The sequence below is a fragment of the Schistocerca cancellata genome, chromosome 2 (genome assembly GCF_023864275.1).
Source record: "Schistocerca cancellata isolate TAMUIC-IGC-003103 chromosome 2, iqSchCanc2.1, whole genome shotgun sequence".
In the NCBI taxonomy this organism is placed as follows: Eukaryota; Metazoa; Arthropoda; class Insecta; order Orthoptera; family Acrididae; genus Schistocerca; species Schistocerca cancellata.
In genome coordinates, this window is record NC_064627.1 from 429721900 (window position 1) to 429742545 (window position 20646).

The 20646-nt window shown below is 38.1% G+C and overlaps 1 protein-coding gene across 6 annotated transcripts in view; it reads right to left on the reverse strand.

The window, feature by feature from the left end:
• LOC126161898 (transmembrane channel-like protein 5) overlaps nt 1–20646 on the reverse strand; it is a 297583-nt gene that overhangs the window by 66954 nt on the left and 209983 nt on the right. For all 6 annotated transcript variants that reach the window (XM_049918048.1, XM_049918045.1, XM_049918047.1 and 3 more), the window contains exons 12-13: nt 2372–2481; nt 226–385 (exon numbers count right to left, since the gene is read on the reverse strand). In XM_049918048.1, coding sequence (XP_049774005.1) covers nt 226–385; nt 2372–2481 — 270 coding nt within the window. The remainder of the gene's footprint in view (nt 1–225; nt 386–2371; nt 2482–20646) is intronic.

Genomic DNA, 20646 nt, shown 5'->3' on the forward strand with positions numbered 1-20646 from the left:
TATTATGAGAATCAACAAAAAATATAGCTCAGCAATATGCCTAAGAACAGTACATTTATCTTATTTGTCTGAAATATTTCAACAGTTTAATAAATTTTTCTTTGTAATCACAAACATTAAAACTGCAATCAAGAAAAATACAATTTATTAATAATTTCAGAACACAAAAATAAAATAGAGAATTAATATTATTTCAAGCAAAGTCGAAACGGAGAAGTGACTTACTTTCTTAATGTAGAATGTAATAAACATTTTTATTGTTACAACAAGAGGAAGAAGTGGGCTGTAGAAAAAGCCTACAAAAACTAAAGTCTCATTGTATATGAGATTCAAGGTGTTTCGTGTAATGTCAAACTCTGGTGGAGCAATTTTGATACACGAACTCCTGTAAAAGAATAATATTTCTTAAAACAGATAATTGTCAAGTTGATTTAGAAAAACACAAATGTAAAATTTTATTTAGAATTTATAATTATCTAATACCGATGACAAACATCAAATGGATCATACCTAATCTGACCCTTAAATCAAACACAATATGTTTTCTTATGTTACACTATCAGAAATGGCAATGAAACTCATTTTTACAATGATCAGTGATAGGAATGCTTATTATTCATAAATGCCAGTATTTCTGTGTTAGCTATCAGGAATACAGTGGTGCTCCTGTATAAGCTATACATTCCACAACTAAGGTGTCATTATCAACAAAATGTCAAAATTCATATAAATTCTTTTAATATTTTAAATTAATAGAAAATCCAAGAGAGACTATAATTAAGTATATGTTTGTAGGTCACTACTCATGAAATAGAAGAGTTTTGTAATTATATCAAATTCTTGTTTTTTCTTTTCTTTTCTTTACACAGCCAATGAATTAGATACAATAACTGTGTAGTCATAAGGCTTTCACACGACGCAATTACCATAATTTTAAATTACAGTTCCGTGTTGATCAAGAGGATGGATGGAGGGATGATCTGACAAAATGTAGTTTTCATTTGCATCTCAGGGCTCCTGACAAACAGGGTCAAAAACTTTAAGGTAAACACAAATACTCACAGTAAAGGTGATCATATCTTCAAAACAGCAGAGAACACACTTGGCTACACAATTATGTTTTCCATTACCTACAATTATTAAGCAAGTCAGAAATAAGAGCAAGTGTAGCAGCTTACATTCCAATACTGAATGAAATGCAGACCATTAACATACTAATAAGACTGAAGGAAACTGAAGAGGCAGGAGGTTAGCAAGAATAAAGAGGGAGAATAAATTAACATAGCATTGTTTAAGACGAAAAGTAACAACCAGATATGTATTATATGCCCAATTTTCATTACTGAGATTAAAATTACCGAGGTTGAAAAGGAGAGCACCAAAAGACTCTCATGGCGAAAGAAAAAAGCTCTCTCTCTTTCATTGTCTTTGCCACTGATTATTTTTACTAGGAGGATTTGATGGTCACATCTCCATTATCTCACTACTCCTCTCCACCTAATTCTGAACCTCTCCCTTTCTTTTATAAGATCTTATTCAAGTTACTAGACTTTTTACTATGGTCACATCCATCCTTTTAGTGAAAGATACTTTCCTTCTTAACAGTATCTACACACAATATCTCTGCATCCTCTATCAGTATCTAACTATCAACATTTTGTCCAGTTTCTTTAAAATTTTCTGTTTTTTTTTTTTTTTTTTTTCTCCTATTAGCAGATTAATTATTGAAACATTTACTGAGATTTAAATTTTACTTTTATTTTGTGCACTTCATTAATTCTTGTCTATTTCAATGCTTAGATTAGTAGTTATCAATTATTCAGTGAACTACTCACTCATAATAAACGTTATAAGCAGTTAAAAACCCACATCAATTGACAACAGATGACTTCAAGGTCTTAACTTCTGAATGTTATAGTCTCTTTCAATGCCAGCTTGGTGTTACTATGATTACTGACAACAGTAATGAGGATTTGTAAGATCATCAATATATGATTTACAAGTATTTACAACTGTTTACTTTTTCAGGTTAGTGTGATTGTAGTCCTTATGAGATTAATGCTAATTATTCAGTTGTGATCTATACACCAACAAAGTGATCTGTTTCCCTCAAAGGACAATGTGTATATTGGAATAACAGAGGGTCAGTATTCCAAAGGCCCTCTTGAATATAAATTTTTGGGTTCTTCTTCATAGAGAAGAATAGAGTGAACTGTAAGTGCACATTTTTATCTGGGTCCTGTCACTGAAATCTCCTCTTCAAGAATACGGATTTAAAGTAAGGAATTAAATAATACACATATTACAGCTAATTAAAAAGTGAATTAAAACTTACATGCAAGACGAGCAACTGCATTATGAAAGAACTTACCTGCCCACTTTCTTAAGAAGAAATTCTATAAGGAAACTGCCTAGTGTTGAAATGAAAAAGTCCAAAATAACGAGACGATAAAGCTCCTGTCCTAAAGATGTCTCCCAGCACTGAAACAAACAAGTGATTGTGTTACACAAACAAGTGATTAGGTTACTGCAAAAATAAAAGTTTAATGTGATAGTTAGTTTCTAGAAACAGAATATTGGACTGTTTCTCAGACCACGGAAAAAAAAAAGAGTAACATGGATGATTTAAGATGGACCAAAACAGTTGTTTTTAAGAAACGTAAAACAAACAAAAATTAAAAATCTGATTTTCTACATTATTGTCACTAATGTGAATAATGGTAGAACTAAAGGATATGTAGGAGGGATAGTTCACAGCTGTGTAACTTACTGAATCAGATGGTGCGGAATATGGAAAGTGCGTATGCACGTATGCGAGGAGGTTGACAGCATTAATCATGTTGCGCTGAGCATCATGCTCTGCCGACTAGGTCATCGAATATGTCCTTTGGTGGTTGGCATCGATATAAGAGAACAATAGTTTAATCTTCATGACCACATAAAACTTCTTGCAGTAGTTTCATTACAGTATCACATGGTTGTTTCCACATGTCAACTTGGCTCTGGTAAGGCAGAAATACGAAAGTGATTCAAAAGTTCTCGGAATCACTACAAAAGGTCAACACTAGTGCAACATGCTGTTCACGTGGTGTTCATTGGGGTGTTGCCTGTAAACACGTGCCACATCAGTGATCTTGGAAGAGAGCTGTGGCAGTGACATGGCTCTGTTGTTGTTGTTTCCGTGTAATGATTTGCGAAGATGGAAAAATCCAGATTCAAGCAGTGATTAAGAACTTTGTAAAGAAAGGTATGAAAGAAAAGGACATTCATGCTGATTTCCAGAATACACTGGGGGGACTCTGCTCATTCATACTCAACTGTTGCCAAGTGGACAAATGAATTTAAATTTGGTTGGGACATCTCAGATGATGATGCGCGCAGTGGTTGACCAAGATGTGTCACTGCTCCAGAAATCGTTGCAAAAGTACACTAAATGGTCATGGAGGACTGCCGACTGAAAGTGAGTGAAATTGCTCACACTTGCCAGATGTCATCTGAAAGGGTATATCACATTTTTACTAAAGCATTAGAAATGAAAAAATTATCCGCAAGATGGGTGCCGTGACTCTTGACATTGGATTGAAAACGTGTCATCGCAATGGCAAAAGTACACAAACTAAGGTATGAATTGTTGCCACATTTGCCTTATTCACCTGATATGTCTCTGCCAGACTTCCATCTCTTCCCAAAACTGAAAATTTTTCTTGGTGGACGAAGATTTACTTCAAACAAATAATTGATAGCCGGAGTTGACAACTACGAGCGTTGAAACTTAAATAGTGGCAACTATTTATTCACAACTGATACAAAAGTGTTACATGTTTGCACCTGTTGCTGTCCTTCATAGTAGTCGCCAGCATTGTGTATAACCCATTGCCAGCACTGTGGAAGGCGTAGTATACTGTTAGCAGAGCCTGTTCTGTTGATGGTGTGAATGGAGCGATCTACTGCCTGTCGAATCTCTGGAACACTTCCGAAGCGAATGCCATGAAGTGGTTCATTCATCTTCACAATCAAATCAAAGTCAGAAAGACTTATGTCCGGGGAGTATGGTGGAAGGTACAGTACTTCCCAGTCCAATCGGCCGAACAGAGCAGCCACAGCTTGCGCTGTATGTGCCCGTGCATTGTCGTGCAAAATGATGGGTGGGCTGTGCAGAAAGTGTCACCGCTTCTTTTGCAAAGCTGGTCGCAGGTGATGCTCCAAAAACGAATAGTAATACTGTGCACTGACAGTCTGCCATGAAGGAACATAATGTGTTAGGATAACATCATCACAGTCGTACATGAGAATCACCATACCTTTCACCATACTGGGGCTCTGACACAGTTTCAACTTTCTCGGCGACCCATAATGACAGCATTTGATGGATTGGCGTTTCAGTATTGGCTCATATGATGTGGCCCATGTCTCATCCAGTGTTACTATACGGCGTAAGAAAGCCTCTCCTTCGCACTCACTCGTAGCGCTCCAAGTGCATCTGAGCAGTGTCATAATGCATCCATTTCTGCATTTCCATTAGGTCATGCAGAACCCGTTGTGATGCAATTTTTCGCATGCCCAGGCATTCCTTCAGAATGTGAAGCACAGTCATATGTACTAATCCAGCTTCGTGGGCGAGCTCACAAATCGTATGGCAACGACCACTGTCCACGAACATGGCAACAGCATGCACTACTTCTTCAGAGATGCTAGGACGACCTGCCCGATGCATGTCTGCCTCAGTTTGCCAACCTTCGTTGAAGGCTTTTACACAATGTGCCACTGTTCTGTGCAGCAATGCAGATTCCCTGCATGCCTCTTAAAGACCTAGATGACACTGTCATGCTGTATGACCTCTGGCACATTCAATACTGATCCAACTCCGTTGTTTCTGTTTCAAAAACATAGTGATACTGTTATGTTAGACCACTTGCTCAAAGTGACTGTGTTTCCTTTGATTGTGCGCAGGCCAGTGACGTGGGATGGGCACGTCCATTTGCTCGGAGGTTGGAGCATCGATGGACCAAGTGCATTAATCAACAAGGAGACTACATTGAAAAATAAAGTATGTCAATACTGTATTCTATCAGCAACAATAGTAGATTCCATTGCACAGTGTCTCCACAGCAATGTTGACACTATTTAAATTCCAACCTACATATTTTGAAGGCCTGGAGGAAACTCATTTTCAAGATGGGATCAAGGCACTGGAACATCACTGGACCAAGTGCATTAATCTACAAGGAGACTACATTGAAAAATAAAAAAAGTTTTAGTGATGTAAGTACTACTTCTATTCCATTCCGAGAACTTTTCAAACCATCCTCGTACCTTTGGTGGGACTGGAATAGAATGTGTTGGATGGCCGTATTGGACAAGTCTTTCTTCTACTTGTGTGGCAAGGGGTCGACAGTGCGAATGGTATTATGATGAATCAGAAAATTTTGTAGAACACACATAAAAGACTGTTGTGATTCGTAGCAGTTCTGGGTGACTTTCCCAAAATGTATTATTTTTCCTAGACCTCTCCAGTCCTTTCCTTTTCCTTCACCCTTCTTTGTTCCCCTTCAACCCTTCTGCCCAAAGAAGGAGCCACTGGCTCTGAAAGCTTGCCAGTCACAACAGTCTTTTATGTGTGTGTTCTGCCACTGCTTGGTGAGCAGATTTTTCATCTATCCAATTAAATAATTTCATGAATAATTGATTGTTTTCGCTGTTATAGAAAATTTTGTAGGTTGGACACAGAACATAATATCACTTGGAAGGGGTAGAGAGGATTTTAAATGGCATTTATGTGTTTTGAGGCATGATCAGAGGCAGCCAATACAATGAAGGGAGGTGTGGTTCAATGTTTCCATTCACGGTAGTAATGTGTGACTACGGGAAAGCTGGGTACTATTTTGTGGCTGGTTAGTATTGTATCATGCAAAATATGAATTTTATTAATGCCATAAACACAGATAACATGGTTATAATCCTTTCAGCACCAAGATCAGAGAAAGTCTGACAACAAGGAAACAAAGTAGTGCCCAAACAATCTGTAAATTGTCTCCAGGCCATGTAACAAGCGAAACACAGTACTAGGATGATGATAAGCGAGTAAATCTCTGAATGTTACAAAGTGGCAATGGTTGGAAGCTGCTCATTGATACTAGTATGTGGACAATGAGGGATAAAAGCAACTTTGCTGCTGCTGCAACCAAATACTCAACATATTTCGTGGGAGCTGTTTGCTGATTTCTCTTCTGATGTCACTGAAGTGTCAGGTGGCAACATAAGTCATCTCCTCCACCCCTTTTAACCAGCCCCTACCAGCCTTTCATCATCATGATGGGTGGCAAGTCTTCTTCTGCAGGTTGGTCTGTTGCCAATGTGACACATTTACGCAGCATAGGAATCTCCAGGTTTTGGAATGGTTGTTCTCACTCCATGGGTTCCCAGAATGTACCCCAAAGCTCTTCTGGACACTATTTTGGTTGTTGTTTTTGTGTTTTGGATGTTCTCCACATGAGCACATGCTATACATCCTGGCATTCCCTGAAGATAGTGCAGGGTGCTGATGACGTCTGGAGGTTGACTACCAGCCTAACACAGGAGCTTCTTTGGGCCATGTCATCAAAAATCTGGTTCTAGTAACCTCAATGGTGTGCAGTTTCTTGTCTCAGTGTCCAGTGACAGTGTCAGGTGTCCACCCAGCGAACATCCACGGCTCTTGGCTCGAACTGCTGAGCTGAGCTATGTTGTAATGACTAAAGTCACTGGCATTTGGTACTTCAGTCTATGTAGAAGCTAAGCCAGACTAATGCCACTAGCTGGAATGACTCTATACACATTCACAAATGTAGTCATTAAAGAGTTTATTTTTGATAATTTGTAATATTCTCTGATGGGCTACTTTGTAACTGTACTTTTCTTTCACAATTGCATTTGTCCAAATACATTTTATTTCTTCAGTTCTGCTTACAGTCATTTTGTCTAATTTGTTTGATAACAGCAAGCATTTTACATTCTTGAACCGCTCTTTGTATGTGACAAATTTTATATTTTACCACCATGCAGCACATGTTTGGCCTTTCTTCTCATTCTCAGACACAACTAAATCATTTAGCATTTATGTTCTGTGAAGACAGGACATACAAATTATACTTTATTCATTGCAGGATTCTCTCATGAAACCTAGATTCTTTAATGTTTTGTTTTAGTCAAGCTGATTTAAGTTATTATGTTCATTACAATAACTTTTTTTTATTTATGATTTTCATTTACCTACGTCATACTTTATACTGATTCCTGCTATATCTATGTATCATGGATTCTAAGGATGGCAGCTTCAATGAAATGTACTAGGTGATGCAAATAAATGAATGTGTGATGATTTTAACATAATTACTGAAATACTAAAAAGCATGACCACATACTTTTATCAAGATTTCATGTATTATGTCATCATTAGTGTTATACAATCTATTGTTATCTGTATTTTGATGCTATTGCCTTCATTCATCTTCATCACAATAACCTGGGTAGAACAGTGGTTTGAGGATGTGCTCAATTCCTTTTCTAACAAAAATCTACAAATGGTATGGTTGCAATCTGAAGTCTTATCTGAGCTGATAAACTACTGGCCATTAAAATTGCTACACCAAGAAGAAATGCAGATGATAAACGGGTATTCATTGGACAAATATATTATACAACAACTGACATGTGATTACATTTTCACACAATTTGGGTGCATAGATCCTGAGAAATCAGTACCCAGAACAACCACCTCTGGCCGTAATAACAGCTTTGATATGCCTGGGAATCGAGTCAAACAGAGCTTGGATGGCGTGTACAGGTACAGCTGCCCATGCAGCTTCAACATGATACCACAGTTCATCAACAGTAGTGACTGGCATATTGTGACGAGCCAGTTGCTCGGCCACCATTGACCAGACATTTTCAATTTGTGAGAGACCTGGAGAATGTGCTGGCCAGGGCAGCAGTCGAACATTTTCTGTATCCAGAAAGGCCCGTACAGGACCTGCAACATGCGGTCGTGCATTACCCTGCTGAAATGTAGGGTTTCGCAGGGATCGAATGAAGGGTAGAGCCATGGGTTGTAACACATCTGAAATGTAACGTCCACTGTTCAAAGTGCCATCAATGCGAACAAGAGGTGACCAAGAAGTGTGACCAATGACACCCCATACCATCACACCAGGTGATACGTCAGTATGGCGATGACTAATACGTGCTTCCAAGTGCGTTCACTGCGATGTCGCCAAACACGGATGCGACCATCATGATGCTGTAAACAGAACCTGGATTCATTCGAAAAAATGACGTTTTGCCATTCGTGCACCCAGGTTCGTCATTGAGTACACCATCGCAGGCGCTCCTGTCTGTAATGCAGCGTCAAGGGTAACCGCAGCCATGGTCTCCGAGCTGATAGTCCATGCTGCTGCAAACATCATCAAACTGTTCATGCAGATGGTTGTTGTCTTGCAAGCGTCCCCATCTGTTGACTCAGGGATCGAGACGTGGCTGCACGACCCGTTACAGCCATGCGGATAAGATGCCTGTCATCTCAACTGCTAGTGATACGAGGCCGTTGGGATCCAGCACAGCATTCCATATTGCCCTCCTGAACTCACCAATTCCATATTCTGCAAACGGTCATTGGATCTCGACCAATGCGAGCAGCAATGTCACGATACAATAAATCGCATTCGCTACAATCCGACCTTTATCAAAGTCGGAAACGTGATGGTACGCATTTTTCCTCCTTACACGAGGCATCACAACATCATTTCACCAGGCAACACCGGTTCACCTACTGTTTGTGTATGAGAAGTCGGTTGGAAACTTTCCTCATGTCAGCACGTTGTAGGTGTCGCCACTGGCACCAACCTTGTGTGAATGCTCTGGAAAGCTAATCATTTGCATATCACAGCATCTTCTTCCTGTCAGTTAAATTTCACGTCTGTAGCACATCATCTTCGTGGTGTAGCAATTTTAATGGACAGTAGTGTATTTTCACAAGGGCTTTGGCCACAGTTGCAGATGCAGTAAATCTCATCTGTATGATATACAAGAAATTTGATAGTGCACACACGTTGGAAAGATATGGTTTCCAAGAACGAGCTCATGAAATAAACATGTACTGTACTCCATGGATGCAGGGAGCAGACCAAATTGTAAGTCTTTAAACAGTTATTTCATACTAATAATTAATTATGAATATTGCCCATATTGCGGTATTTGAGCAATTTTTTCAAACAAATTTAAACAAGCACAAAATAATACAATAAGCTGCAACTTTAAGCAAAGCATAGATTTTATTGCTAATTTATATTAACAAATATGTTAATGAGACAAACCATAAACAAAATTAAAGGACAAAATTAATAAGGTATATACTACAACAGAACTTAAAAGTTTATGCAAATAATAATGAGGCAGACCAATAATAAAAATTAATATGGGCATGCTCATTAAAATAAAATCCACAAATTCAGTAAAATGACTTGCACAACAGGTATTCTTTCAAATTGCTCACAAACATGAGCAAGGCTTTTAATAATGCATGGTAGAGTGAAGTAATTTACTCCTCTTTGCACAAGGATGAAGTTAGATGGATAGGTAAGGGGTGCACTAACAAAGGAAGTAGATACTTGGGTATCAGAGTGCTTTTGGAGTGCACATGGGGGTTCTGTAGGTAGACAGTAGTTTGAGGTCCTCTGATGAATGCACGCTAGTCAATATGCAGGGAGCAAAAAACAGACTGCATGCAAAGTAAAGACACTTCCACTGTCAAATTGTAACAGTAAATTGTTGAACTATTCATAACAAAGTTCCTGAATTTACTGCGTTTCAGGAAAGTTGTGCACTAAAATTATTCTGAGAACTGAGAGCTGGCTGAAAACCAAAGTAGAAAGCTATAAAATATTTATCAAGTAATGGAACTTATATCAAAAGGAGGGATTAGATGTCATAGGTGGGGGAGTTGACAGAAATATAGTGTCTACTGAAGTCCAAACTGAGTCTAACTGTAAAGTCATCTGGATGCAAGTAACAGGCTTGGGTGAACTCAAGTCAGTTATTGGATGCTTTTATCAGCCAACCAATTGCATTGTGACAGCTTTAGAATCATTCAAGTCAAGTCTACATTCAGTAGCCCAAAAATACCAAAAGCAGGCAGTAATACTTGGAGGCAACTTCAACCTACTGAGTATAGCGTGCAGCATCTATGGATTACTTGGAGGTGGTATGGGCATATTGTCTTGTGAAATAATTTTGAACATGCTTTTTGAAAAGAAGTCTTTGAGCAGCTAGTTTGATAGCCCACGTCCAATGAAATATTTTAGACCTCATAACTACAAACTGGCGTGACTCTATCCAGAGTGTTGGAACAGAAACAGGGATTAGTGACCATGATATCATCATAGCTATAAAGGTTACTGAAGTTAATAAATCCATTAAGAAGACTGGAGGAGTATTTTTTCTGGAAAGGACAGATAAGCACTTAATAGACTCCCAATTAAAAAATGAATGGGTAACATTAGTTCCAGTACTATGAATATAGAGGAATTATGGGCAAAGTTTAAATTGACTTTAGATCACACTCTAGAGAAGTATGTGCCAAGTAAGTCGATTAAGGATGTAAAGACCCATCGTGGTTTAATAACAAAATTGGGAGAAGTCTGAGGAAGCAGCGACTGTTGCACTGTTGGTTCAAAAAAGAATGCACAAATGCTGATAAGCAAAAGTTAGTAGAAATTTTTGAGTCTGTAAAAATATTGATGCATGAAACATACAACTCCCACCATCATACTTTAGCACAAGATCTTTACAGAACCCAAAAAAAAATTCATATCATATCTAAAATTGCTAAGCAGGTTGAAGGCTTCTATCCAATCACTCATTGATCAGTGTGCAAGACAGCAAATGGAAAGTCAAAGTTTTAAATTTTATGTTTAAGAAATCATTCATGCAGGAGCACTGTATCAACATAATGTCGTCTGACCTTCACACAGACTCCTCTATGGAGGACATAACAAAAGGCATCTGGTGTAAAGCAGCAGCTGAAAAAGTTGAAATCAAGTAAGCCACCATGTCTGGATGGAATCCCAATTTGGCTTTACAGTGTGTATACTGCCCCCTTACTTAGCTTGCATTTATCACAAATCTCTTGTGCAGTGTAAAATTCCAATCGATTGGAAAATGGTGCAAGTGACTTTTGTATATAAGATTGGTAAAAGAATGGACCAGCTAAATTACAGATGAAAATCCTTAAAAATGATTTGCAGCAGAATTCTTGAAAATGTGTTGAGTTGAAATATAATAAAATTCCTTGAGACAGAAAAGCTTGTGTCCACAATGGCATGGATTTAGAAAGCAGCACCCATGTGAAACTCAGCTTAACCTTTCCTCACTACCGCTCATTAATTTCAATACACCCTGGTATTTCAGATTACAACACAAATCAAATGCTATTTCTCACAAAGTATAATTATATTACCTTCCAAATATATAATACAATCATTATATTTTACTTTCATCGAAGTATCCTCCTCTGGATTTAATGACTGCCTCACAAACTCGAGGCATGCGGTCAATCAATTTTTGTAGGTATTGTGAATCTATAGGATTCCACCCATTCTTAACAATATTCCAGAGATGTTCCTGGCTGGATATATTAACTTCCCTGATATGTCTGTCCACTTCATCCCAGACCATTTCAATGGGTTTACAATCTGGGCTTTGGGACGACCATACCGTATCATTCAGTACTTTCTGTTTTTCCTTTGATGCAATGTGGTTCGTACAGTATGCCGACCAATGCTTTGGTTCATTATCCTGTTGTAATGTGAACCCTTTCCCTATAAAGTGCAATTCACTTCGTATTGCATGATACTGAAGTATGCGGTGGTACTGCTTCTATTTTCACAATATCACCAACTCTATCTCCGATAAAACATCCCCAAACCATAATAGAACCTCCACCATGTTTACCTATAGGTAGAACACACTGCTGGGCTACCCTTTCCCCTACAAACTGGCAAACAAATATTCTCCTTCTGGTTCAAAAAAATCTCAAACTTCGATTCAACTGTGAATAACACCTTCGTACACTCTCCCAATGTCCAATTACAATGTTTTCTAGCCCATTCAAGTCTCTTCTGTTTATTTACGAGCCTTAGAATGGGTTTCCTTGCTATGACACATCCCTTCAAGCAGGCTTCAGTCACTCTCCTTTTTACTGTTTCAACAGATATTGTTGTTGTATTCATTTCTACCATTTCTGCGCGAATTTGAGGGGCTGTTTTGAATCTATTTCTTTTACCAGTAATTCTGATATATTTATCATCACTTTTAGTTGTTTTACGAGGTTGCCCTCGTCGTGGTATGTCCTTATTGCTACCTGTTGTCTTCTGGTGGTGAATGGTGTATTGCACTCCCCCTGTAGACACACTACACTGTTTCACAATTTGGTGAATAAATAAACCTACTTGGCCAAGTGCCATAATTACAGCAATTTTTTCTGTGGATATCTTCACTCATGGAACCATACTAGCGATGTGCATGCTTCACTTTCACGAAGGAACTGATGTGCAGGAACCACATGTTATGCATCATAGCAATGCTTGCCATTCGCTGTGGACATCACAACATTACAGGGAACAACACAGGTGCACCATATGCAGCATCCATCGGCAAATAGGTAAGCAAGCATATCAGATAGGTACATAACATATATGTACACAACACTGTTTGTTGGATACTATTGTATCTTGAGGACCACAAACAAAAATCATGACATGTGTACAAATGTTGTACTATTCCTTTGCTTCCTCAACCATACCCACAGCAATAGACCTTATCCTCAGAGAACTAGATATCATTTATTGGGTGTATTGAAATTAATGAGTGGTAGTATAAAATTACTTTCTTCTGGGTAACTTTTTTTTTTCTTTTTTTTGCCAGTATCTGATTACTCCAAAAATGTTGACATAAAACAACACCACATGTAAATATCTGAAAGAAGCAGCTTTGACTGCATCCTTATGCGTAGGAAATACAATTATGCGCAAGAAAAAGGTTGCTGAATTCAGTCTTTTTGACAGATCTATAATATGGCAGGACCAATTTTTTACCAATGAGTATTGTTAAGAAGTTGGAGGAGTCTACAAACTTTGCATTTTAAATGTTTTTGGTCACTTTGAAGTACAAATAGGATACACACTACATTTTTATTACATATTTTTTCAGTCTCAGGTCCCACAAACGAGACTATTTATAATACAAATAATTATACAGAATGGCCCCTTTCAAGAATAGTATGCCTTTCACGAATAGTATGTTTAGTTTTTGTAGAATACACATTAAGTCCAGATTGTGCATTCACTATAGTTTTAAAAATCGTCATAGACGTAAGTGTTCCAACCAGGCCTATTACAACCACTGGATGAAAAAAAGAAATTGGGCATGCTCTATAAAACTGAGCAGAATCGAAATACTGCATCAACTTTATGTGTGAGTTGTATTTTAGTGTATACCCTAGTCCTCACATGAATAACATTGAATATGCATTATACAGTTCTTCTAGGGCTTTATTTACGTGATATATTTTCTGATGTTAGATTTACTGTGTCATAAATCTGAAATACAATGCCAAGAAAATGTCCAACCCAAAAATGCTCTTCAGTGTTGAAAATGTAATGACACGAAACATTACGGTTTGTTGCATTTTCTTATGAAACACTGTCACAGTTTCCAGAATGAGATTTGCATTCTGCAGCCGAGTGTGCAGTGATATGAAACTTCCTGACAGATTAAAACTGTGTGCCAGCGAAAGGCAAAGGTCCCAAGTTCGAGTCTCGGTCCAGCACACAGTTTTAGTCTGCCAGGAAGTTTCACTGTCATAGTTATCTGTTCTGACTGAACTCTCCTTTATCCTGTAGTTCAGAAAGAGTTTTCTGGCTAGTTATAGTGGTGGACAGCCCTTTTTACTGAATGTCTCCAAGTTAATTAAGAAAACTGATCCATCAGTATCTAGCTGGAATTTCAGAGGTGTGTTTGATATGAGCACCTGCCATATAAGGCAAATCATTCACCAATATTATTGTAAGGCTGGTAGTAGGTTCGGAGAGGTTCACAACTGATCCCTGGGATGAATGAGAGGGCAGTCTAAGCATATCCTTACCTTGGAGTTAGCATATTGGGAAAAGGATTGCTTATCAAAGAAAATGAGTTAACTATGAATAAAAAAAAATATTCAGGTGTGAAAAGGATGTCACTTATCAAAGTTAAGTTCTGTTGGCTGTTGGTTGATTTAATACGAAGGTCATTGCAGAGTTATGACAGATATGAAAGCCAATATCCAGGAAGATGGCTCCCTTGACAAAAGAGCAGCATTTGAAACAGACTGGAGAGAATGTGTTAGGTTGTGGAGAGACAAGGTCATAGAATCTTGACTCTGGCTCCAGGTCATAATGATATCATCACTGAATTTCAACCAGGTGAGGGGTTTAGTTTTTTGGCTAGCCAAGGATTTCTTTGTACACCAGCGAACAGGATGGAATATGAAGGTACAATACAAATGTCCATAGTCTGTGCCAGAGACTTATTCATGTACCTTATTTTGTTCTTCAGAAACACGCACTATTATCTTATATTCTAATAAAGGAACAAATCAGTATCATGAGCTCCACCCACCAAATTAAAGACAACCAGGCTTGTTTATGAGCACTGATTGGACAAAACTAATAGGACAAGCTCTTCAAAATCGAGAGGAAAACATTGTGTGTTTCAAACAATATGTGTGAGTTGTATTAAATTCATACCCTAGTGGCCGTTTGTCAATCACAGAAGGAGTGGCTTAAGTCAGCGAGACAATAGGATACACGGTTTTTTATGACAATGAGGTAATAGAGATGGGGGATGCTGGTATCTAAGAGATGGCATTAAGAATGATGACCAAAGATGTTAATGCCAAAGGGGTACAAAAGAGGTATTGCATACTGGAGATTAACAGAAGGAAAAGTATGGGTGCACATATTATGATTTCAAAGGAGTACATATGTGGATTATGATTACAATTTTCCTGTCATTCAGTACATATTTTAGATGTTGCATCCATATTGGCATATCTCAACTATATTCACCATACACATGAAGCAAATCATTTCCTGCTTTGTGCTGTGAAATATTAGAATTGTGAAGCACCTTGTAGTAAAGCATTGTCTGTAATTTGGTAGTGGAGGGCATGATATTTCATTTGTTACTTTAGACGTTTCTGGGATATCACAGTGTATTTCCAAAGAAGAGCGAACAACGATTTCTTCAGTAGTGTTCAAGTATCTTATAATGTTTTCTGTGAGGTTGCGTCACTTATATCTGCATTCATTTTTGAAGACACAGGTGTACACTGTCAGATGCTGGAACCACGAGAACTGCATTGTCTACTTTCAGTATTTCAACTGATTTTTGGATATACGATTTCGTTCTCTCATTTTAGCCTAGTGCAATACTGGTTTTATTTCTATCAAAGTGCAACATATTTTCAATATAAATACAGTAATAGAAAATACTGTTTGAAATGCAAACAGTGGAACGAATAGACAAAATCATTTGTACTGCAGAGACCCCATCTCTGTAGTCAAGGATACTAACAAATGCTTGTCTGGTATTAGTGAACTCAGAGGTAATGAAAATGAAGACTCCCAAACTAACTGCAATAAGGTTATACATTTAATATTTTACATGATAGGCCTGATTTGGCCATTATCAAGTGACCTGTGAACATAGCATGTTAAGATTACCTACACATAAATCATGGTTATTTTATGTTGACATTTGCATTAGTACTTACATCTAGTTAGAAGTGATGACCACATTGCATTTATGGCAAATTTTTTCTGCTCAGTCATGGTAAGTATAATCTCTTTGCGGTTACAAAATGTAAAAAATACATTTTTGACAGATATTTAGATAGTTCAATACTTCGACAGTTCTTTTACTATGGTGCTATATGTTTACGAAGTATATACAGCTATCCACACATGATTTTACATTTTGTTGTTTCTGTATGTTTTGTTTTGCATATGACTATTCCTTTTCATATACTATAATGTAAACAAAGTTTTCGAGATAGTATTTATGTTAGTTTTCTGAATTATGTAGTTCGAATTCTATAGCAAATTTGATGCTGGGGGGGAGGTTGTTAGGTGCCTGATGGATATTATTGATGTCTGACTGTTTCCAACAATCAGCATTAAAGTGTCATCCATGTACCTATAACAGTGAATGATTTTATTAAGTATTGGCCAATGTGAATTGAAAACTTTTTCTTCTAATATGTTGAGAAACATATCTTGAATTATGCCAGCTACACAGTTTCCCATAGCTACTCCAACTGTTTGGGTGTAAATTTTTCCATTGAATTTAATATAATTCTGCGATAAAGTAGTTTTAAGAGGTTTCCTACATTATAAAAGCTTTCGTTTTATAAAATTGAAATTTGTGTTAAGCTTCTATGGGACCAAACTGCTGCGGTTATCGGTCCCTAGACTTACACACTACTTAATATAACTTAAACTAACTTACACTACGGACAACAAAAGAGACAATTTGCCATTAGGCAGAATTTGCATGTCTTATCACTTTCGCTGAGTACATGAATTTTTTGTGGTATATTCCTTGTCATATGTACACAGCTCTGTTAGTAGTTAGTTCAACTTTTTGCTTACCAATTATGTAGTGCTACTGATACAATTCACAACTGGGCACATTGGAGTTGATAATTTATGTATCTTTGGTTGAGCATGTGACATTGGCATATGTGGGTTCATAATGACAAGTGATTTCTTTTCACATTCCATCAGTGTCACATTGCAATTTCTAATATTTTTCTTTAGTTGTGTTATATATTTGTTTGTTGGGTTATGTGGTAGTTCTGTAATGATGTTAATTTTGAAAGAGGGCATAGCTTCATTTATGTAACCATTGTGGCTGATTATAATGGTACAATTTCCTTTGTCCAATTTTATTGCAATTGTATTGTTTGCTTGTAATCTCTGTTTTACTGACATAGTAGAATAAGAAAAGTTATAGTTATATCAAAAACAAAAATACACAGACCAAGGATGAAAATCTCAGAAGAAAATAAAAACAACTAAATATAACATCATCTGTGGTAAGCTGGGTACACTTTATCAACATGTAGCATCATAATAAAGAAGTCAAAATATCTGTCAAAAATGTATTTTTTATATTTTGTAACTAGAAAATAAATTTTACTTCCTATGACTTGACAGAGAAAATTTTCAATAGATGCAATATCATTGCCACTTCCAACTGTAGTCCAGTTGGTGTAAGAAGATCCCTGGCAGTTAGTAGCACTGTTGCCAGCTTTCAACTGCTAGATGCAAATGGCTACAGATGACAGCAGCACCCATCTACAGAGCTGTGACAACTCTGAGGCATTACCGAGCGAGGTGGTGCGGTTGTTAGCACACTGGACGCACATTCAGGAGGACAAAGATTCAAAACTGTATTCGGCCATTCTGATTTAGGTTCTCCATGATTTCCCTAAATCACTTCAAACAAATGCTAGGATTGTTCCTTTGAGACGGCCCGGCCATTTCCTTTCCCTGTCCTTCCCTAATCTGATGGGACCAATGACCACACTGTTTGGTCCCCTCCCAAATCAACCACCAACCAACTACTGAGGCATTGCCACAGAGATGTTTACAGAAGTGAATTACATGACTGGTGAGTATAGGCACATGAAGCCATTGTGACCAACCCACTTCAACTGTCACAGATCAGCTTATGCCAGTTTGACTACCAACACAAATGTAGACATAAAACAGCCATGATTATGTGTAGATAATCTTACCAATGTTATTTTCGCTGGTCACTTGATAATGGCAATTAAGCCAAAACAGGCCTGTCATGTAAAATATTAAATATATTACTTTATTGCAGCTAGTTTGGGAACTATCATTTTCATTGTGTCTTATAATGAGGTATACTATGCTGTGGGTTCAACAGAATGTAAGAAATCCAAGATAGTTCAGTTGACTGATTGGAAAGGTGTTCGTCAGTGGTCAATGTGAGGGTGAGACGATGTGCTCCAGAGCTCTTGATAAGCAGACAACGTGTCCATATCCTTGGTTCACTTTCAGATCTGTTCACAATGACTCGTACAGGAAGGGGGTGGGGAGGAGAAGGGGGTGTGGGAGAAATGTGACATAATTGATGATAATGGACACAAAAAGTGGGTATCAAAAGCTTTAGGGCACCACATCTCCTCCCGTTATTGAACAAATATTGGTGACGAAAATTCAGTATCACCACACCATTTATCCTACTGAAGTGAAAGAGGTTTCTTTCTTCTCATTAAAATAACCATGAACCACAGACATTGCTGTTGGTGGGGAGGCTTGCGTGCTTCAGCGATACAGATAGCCGTACCGTAGGTGCAACCACAACGGAGGGGTATCTGTTGAGAGGCCAGACAAACGTATGGTTCCTGAAGAGGGCCAGCAGCCTTTTCAGTAGTTGCAGGGGCAACAGTCTGGATGATTGACTGATCTGGTCTTGTAACACTAACCAAAACGGCCTTGCTGTGCTGGTACTGTGAACGGCTGAAAGCAAGGGGAAACTACGGCCGTAATTTTTTCCCGAGGGCATGCAGCTTTACTGTACGGATAAATGACGGCGTCCTCTTGGGTAAAATATTCCGGAGGTAAAATAGTCCCCCATTTGGATCTCCGGGCGGGGACTACTCAGGAGGACGTCGTTATCAGGAGAAATAAAACTGGCGTTCTACGGATCGGAGCGTAGAGTGGCAGATGCCTTAATCGGTCAGGTAGGTTAGAAAATTTAAAAATGGAAATGGATAGGTTAAAGTTGGATATAGTGGGAATTAGTGAAGTTCGGTGGCAGGAGGAACAAGACTTTTGGTCAGGTGAATACAGGGTTATAAATACAAAATCACATAGGGGTAATGCAGGAGTAGGTTTAATAATGAATAAAGCAATAGGAATGTGGGTAAGCTACTACAAACAGCACAGCAAACAAATTGTTGTGGCCAAGATAGACACGAATCCCACGCCTACTACAGTAGTACAAGTTTACATGCCAACTAGTTCTGCAGATGACGAAGAGATTGATGAAATGTATGATGAGATAAAAGAAATTATTCAGATAGTGAAGGGAGATGAAAATTTAATAGTCATGGGTGACTGGAACTCGATAGTAGGAAAAGGAAGAGAAGGAAACGTAGTAGGTGAATATGGATTGGGGTTAAGACATGGAAGAGGAAGCTGCCTGGTGGAATTTTGCACAGAACACAACTTAAGAGATTTAGGAACCAGGTTTTAAATTTTAAGACATCTCCGGGGGAAGATGTGTACTCTGACCACAATCTATTGATTATGAACTGTAGATTAAAACTGAAGAAACTGCAAAAAGGGGGGAATTTAAGGAGATGGGACCTGGATAAACTGAAAGAACCAGAGGTTGTGCAGAGTTTCAGGGAGAGCATAAGGGAACAATTGACAAGAATGGGGGAAAGAAATACAGTAGAAGAAGAATGGGTAGCTTTGAGGGATGAAGTAGTGAAGGCAGCAGAGGATCAAGTAGGTAAAAAGACGAGGGCTAGTAGAAATCCTTAGGTGACAGAAGAAATATTGAATGTAACTGACGAAAGGAGAAAATATAAAAATCCAGTAAATGAAACAGGCAAAAAGGAATACAAACGTCTCAAAAATGAGATTGAAGGAAGTGCAAAATGGCTAAGCAGGCATGGCTAGAGGACAAATGTAAGGATGTAGAGGCTTATCTCACTAGAGGTAAGATAGATACTGGCTACAGGAAAATTAAAGAGACCTCTGGAGAAAAGAGAACCACTTGTATGAATATCAAGAGCTCAGATGGAAACCCAGTTCTAAGCAAAGAAGGGAAAGCAGAAAGGTGGAAGGAGTATATAGAGGGTCTATACAAGAGCGATGTATTTGAGGGCAATGTTATAGAAATGGAAGAGGATGTAGATGCAGATGAAATAGGAGATATCATACTGCGTGAAGAGTTTGATAGAGCACTGAAAGACAGAGTAGACAACATTCCATTAGAACTACTGACAGCCTTAGGAGAGCCAGTCCTGACAAAACTCTACCATCTGGTGAGCAAAATGTATGAGACAGGCGAAATACCCTCAGACTTCAATAAGAATATAATAATTCCAATCCCAAAGAAAGCAGGCGTTGACAGATGTGAAAATTACCGAACTATCAGTTTAATAAGTCACGGCTGCAAAATACTAACGCAAATTCTTTACAGACGAATGGAATAACTGGTAGAAGCCGACCTCGGGGAAGATCAGTTTGGATTCCGTAGAAATATGGGAACACGTGAGGCAATACTTACCCTACGACTTATTTTAGAAGCTAGATTAAGAAAAGGCAAACCTATGTTTCTAGCATTTGTAGACTTAGAGAAAGCTTTTGACAATGTTGACTGGAATACTCTCTTTCAAATTCTGAAGGTGGCAGGTGTAAAATACAGGTAGCGAAAGGCTATTTACAATTTGTACAGAAACCAGATGGCAGTTATAAGAGTGGAGGGACATGAAAGGGAAGCAGTCGTTGGGAAGGGAGCGGGACAGGGTTG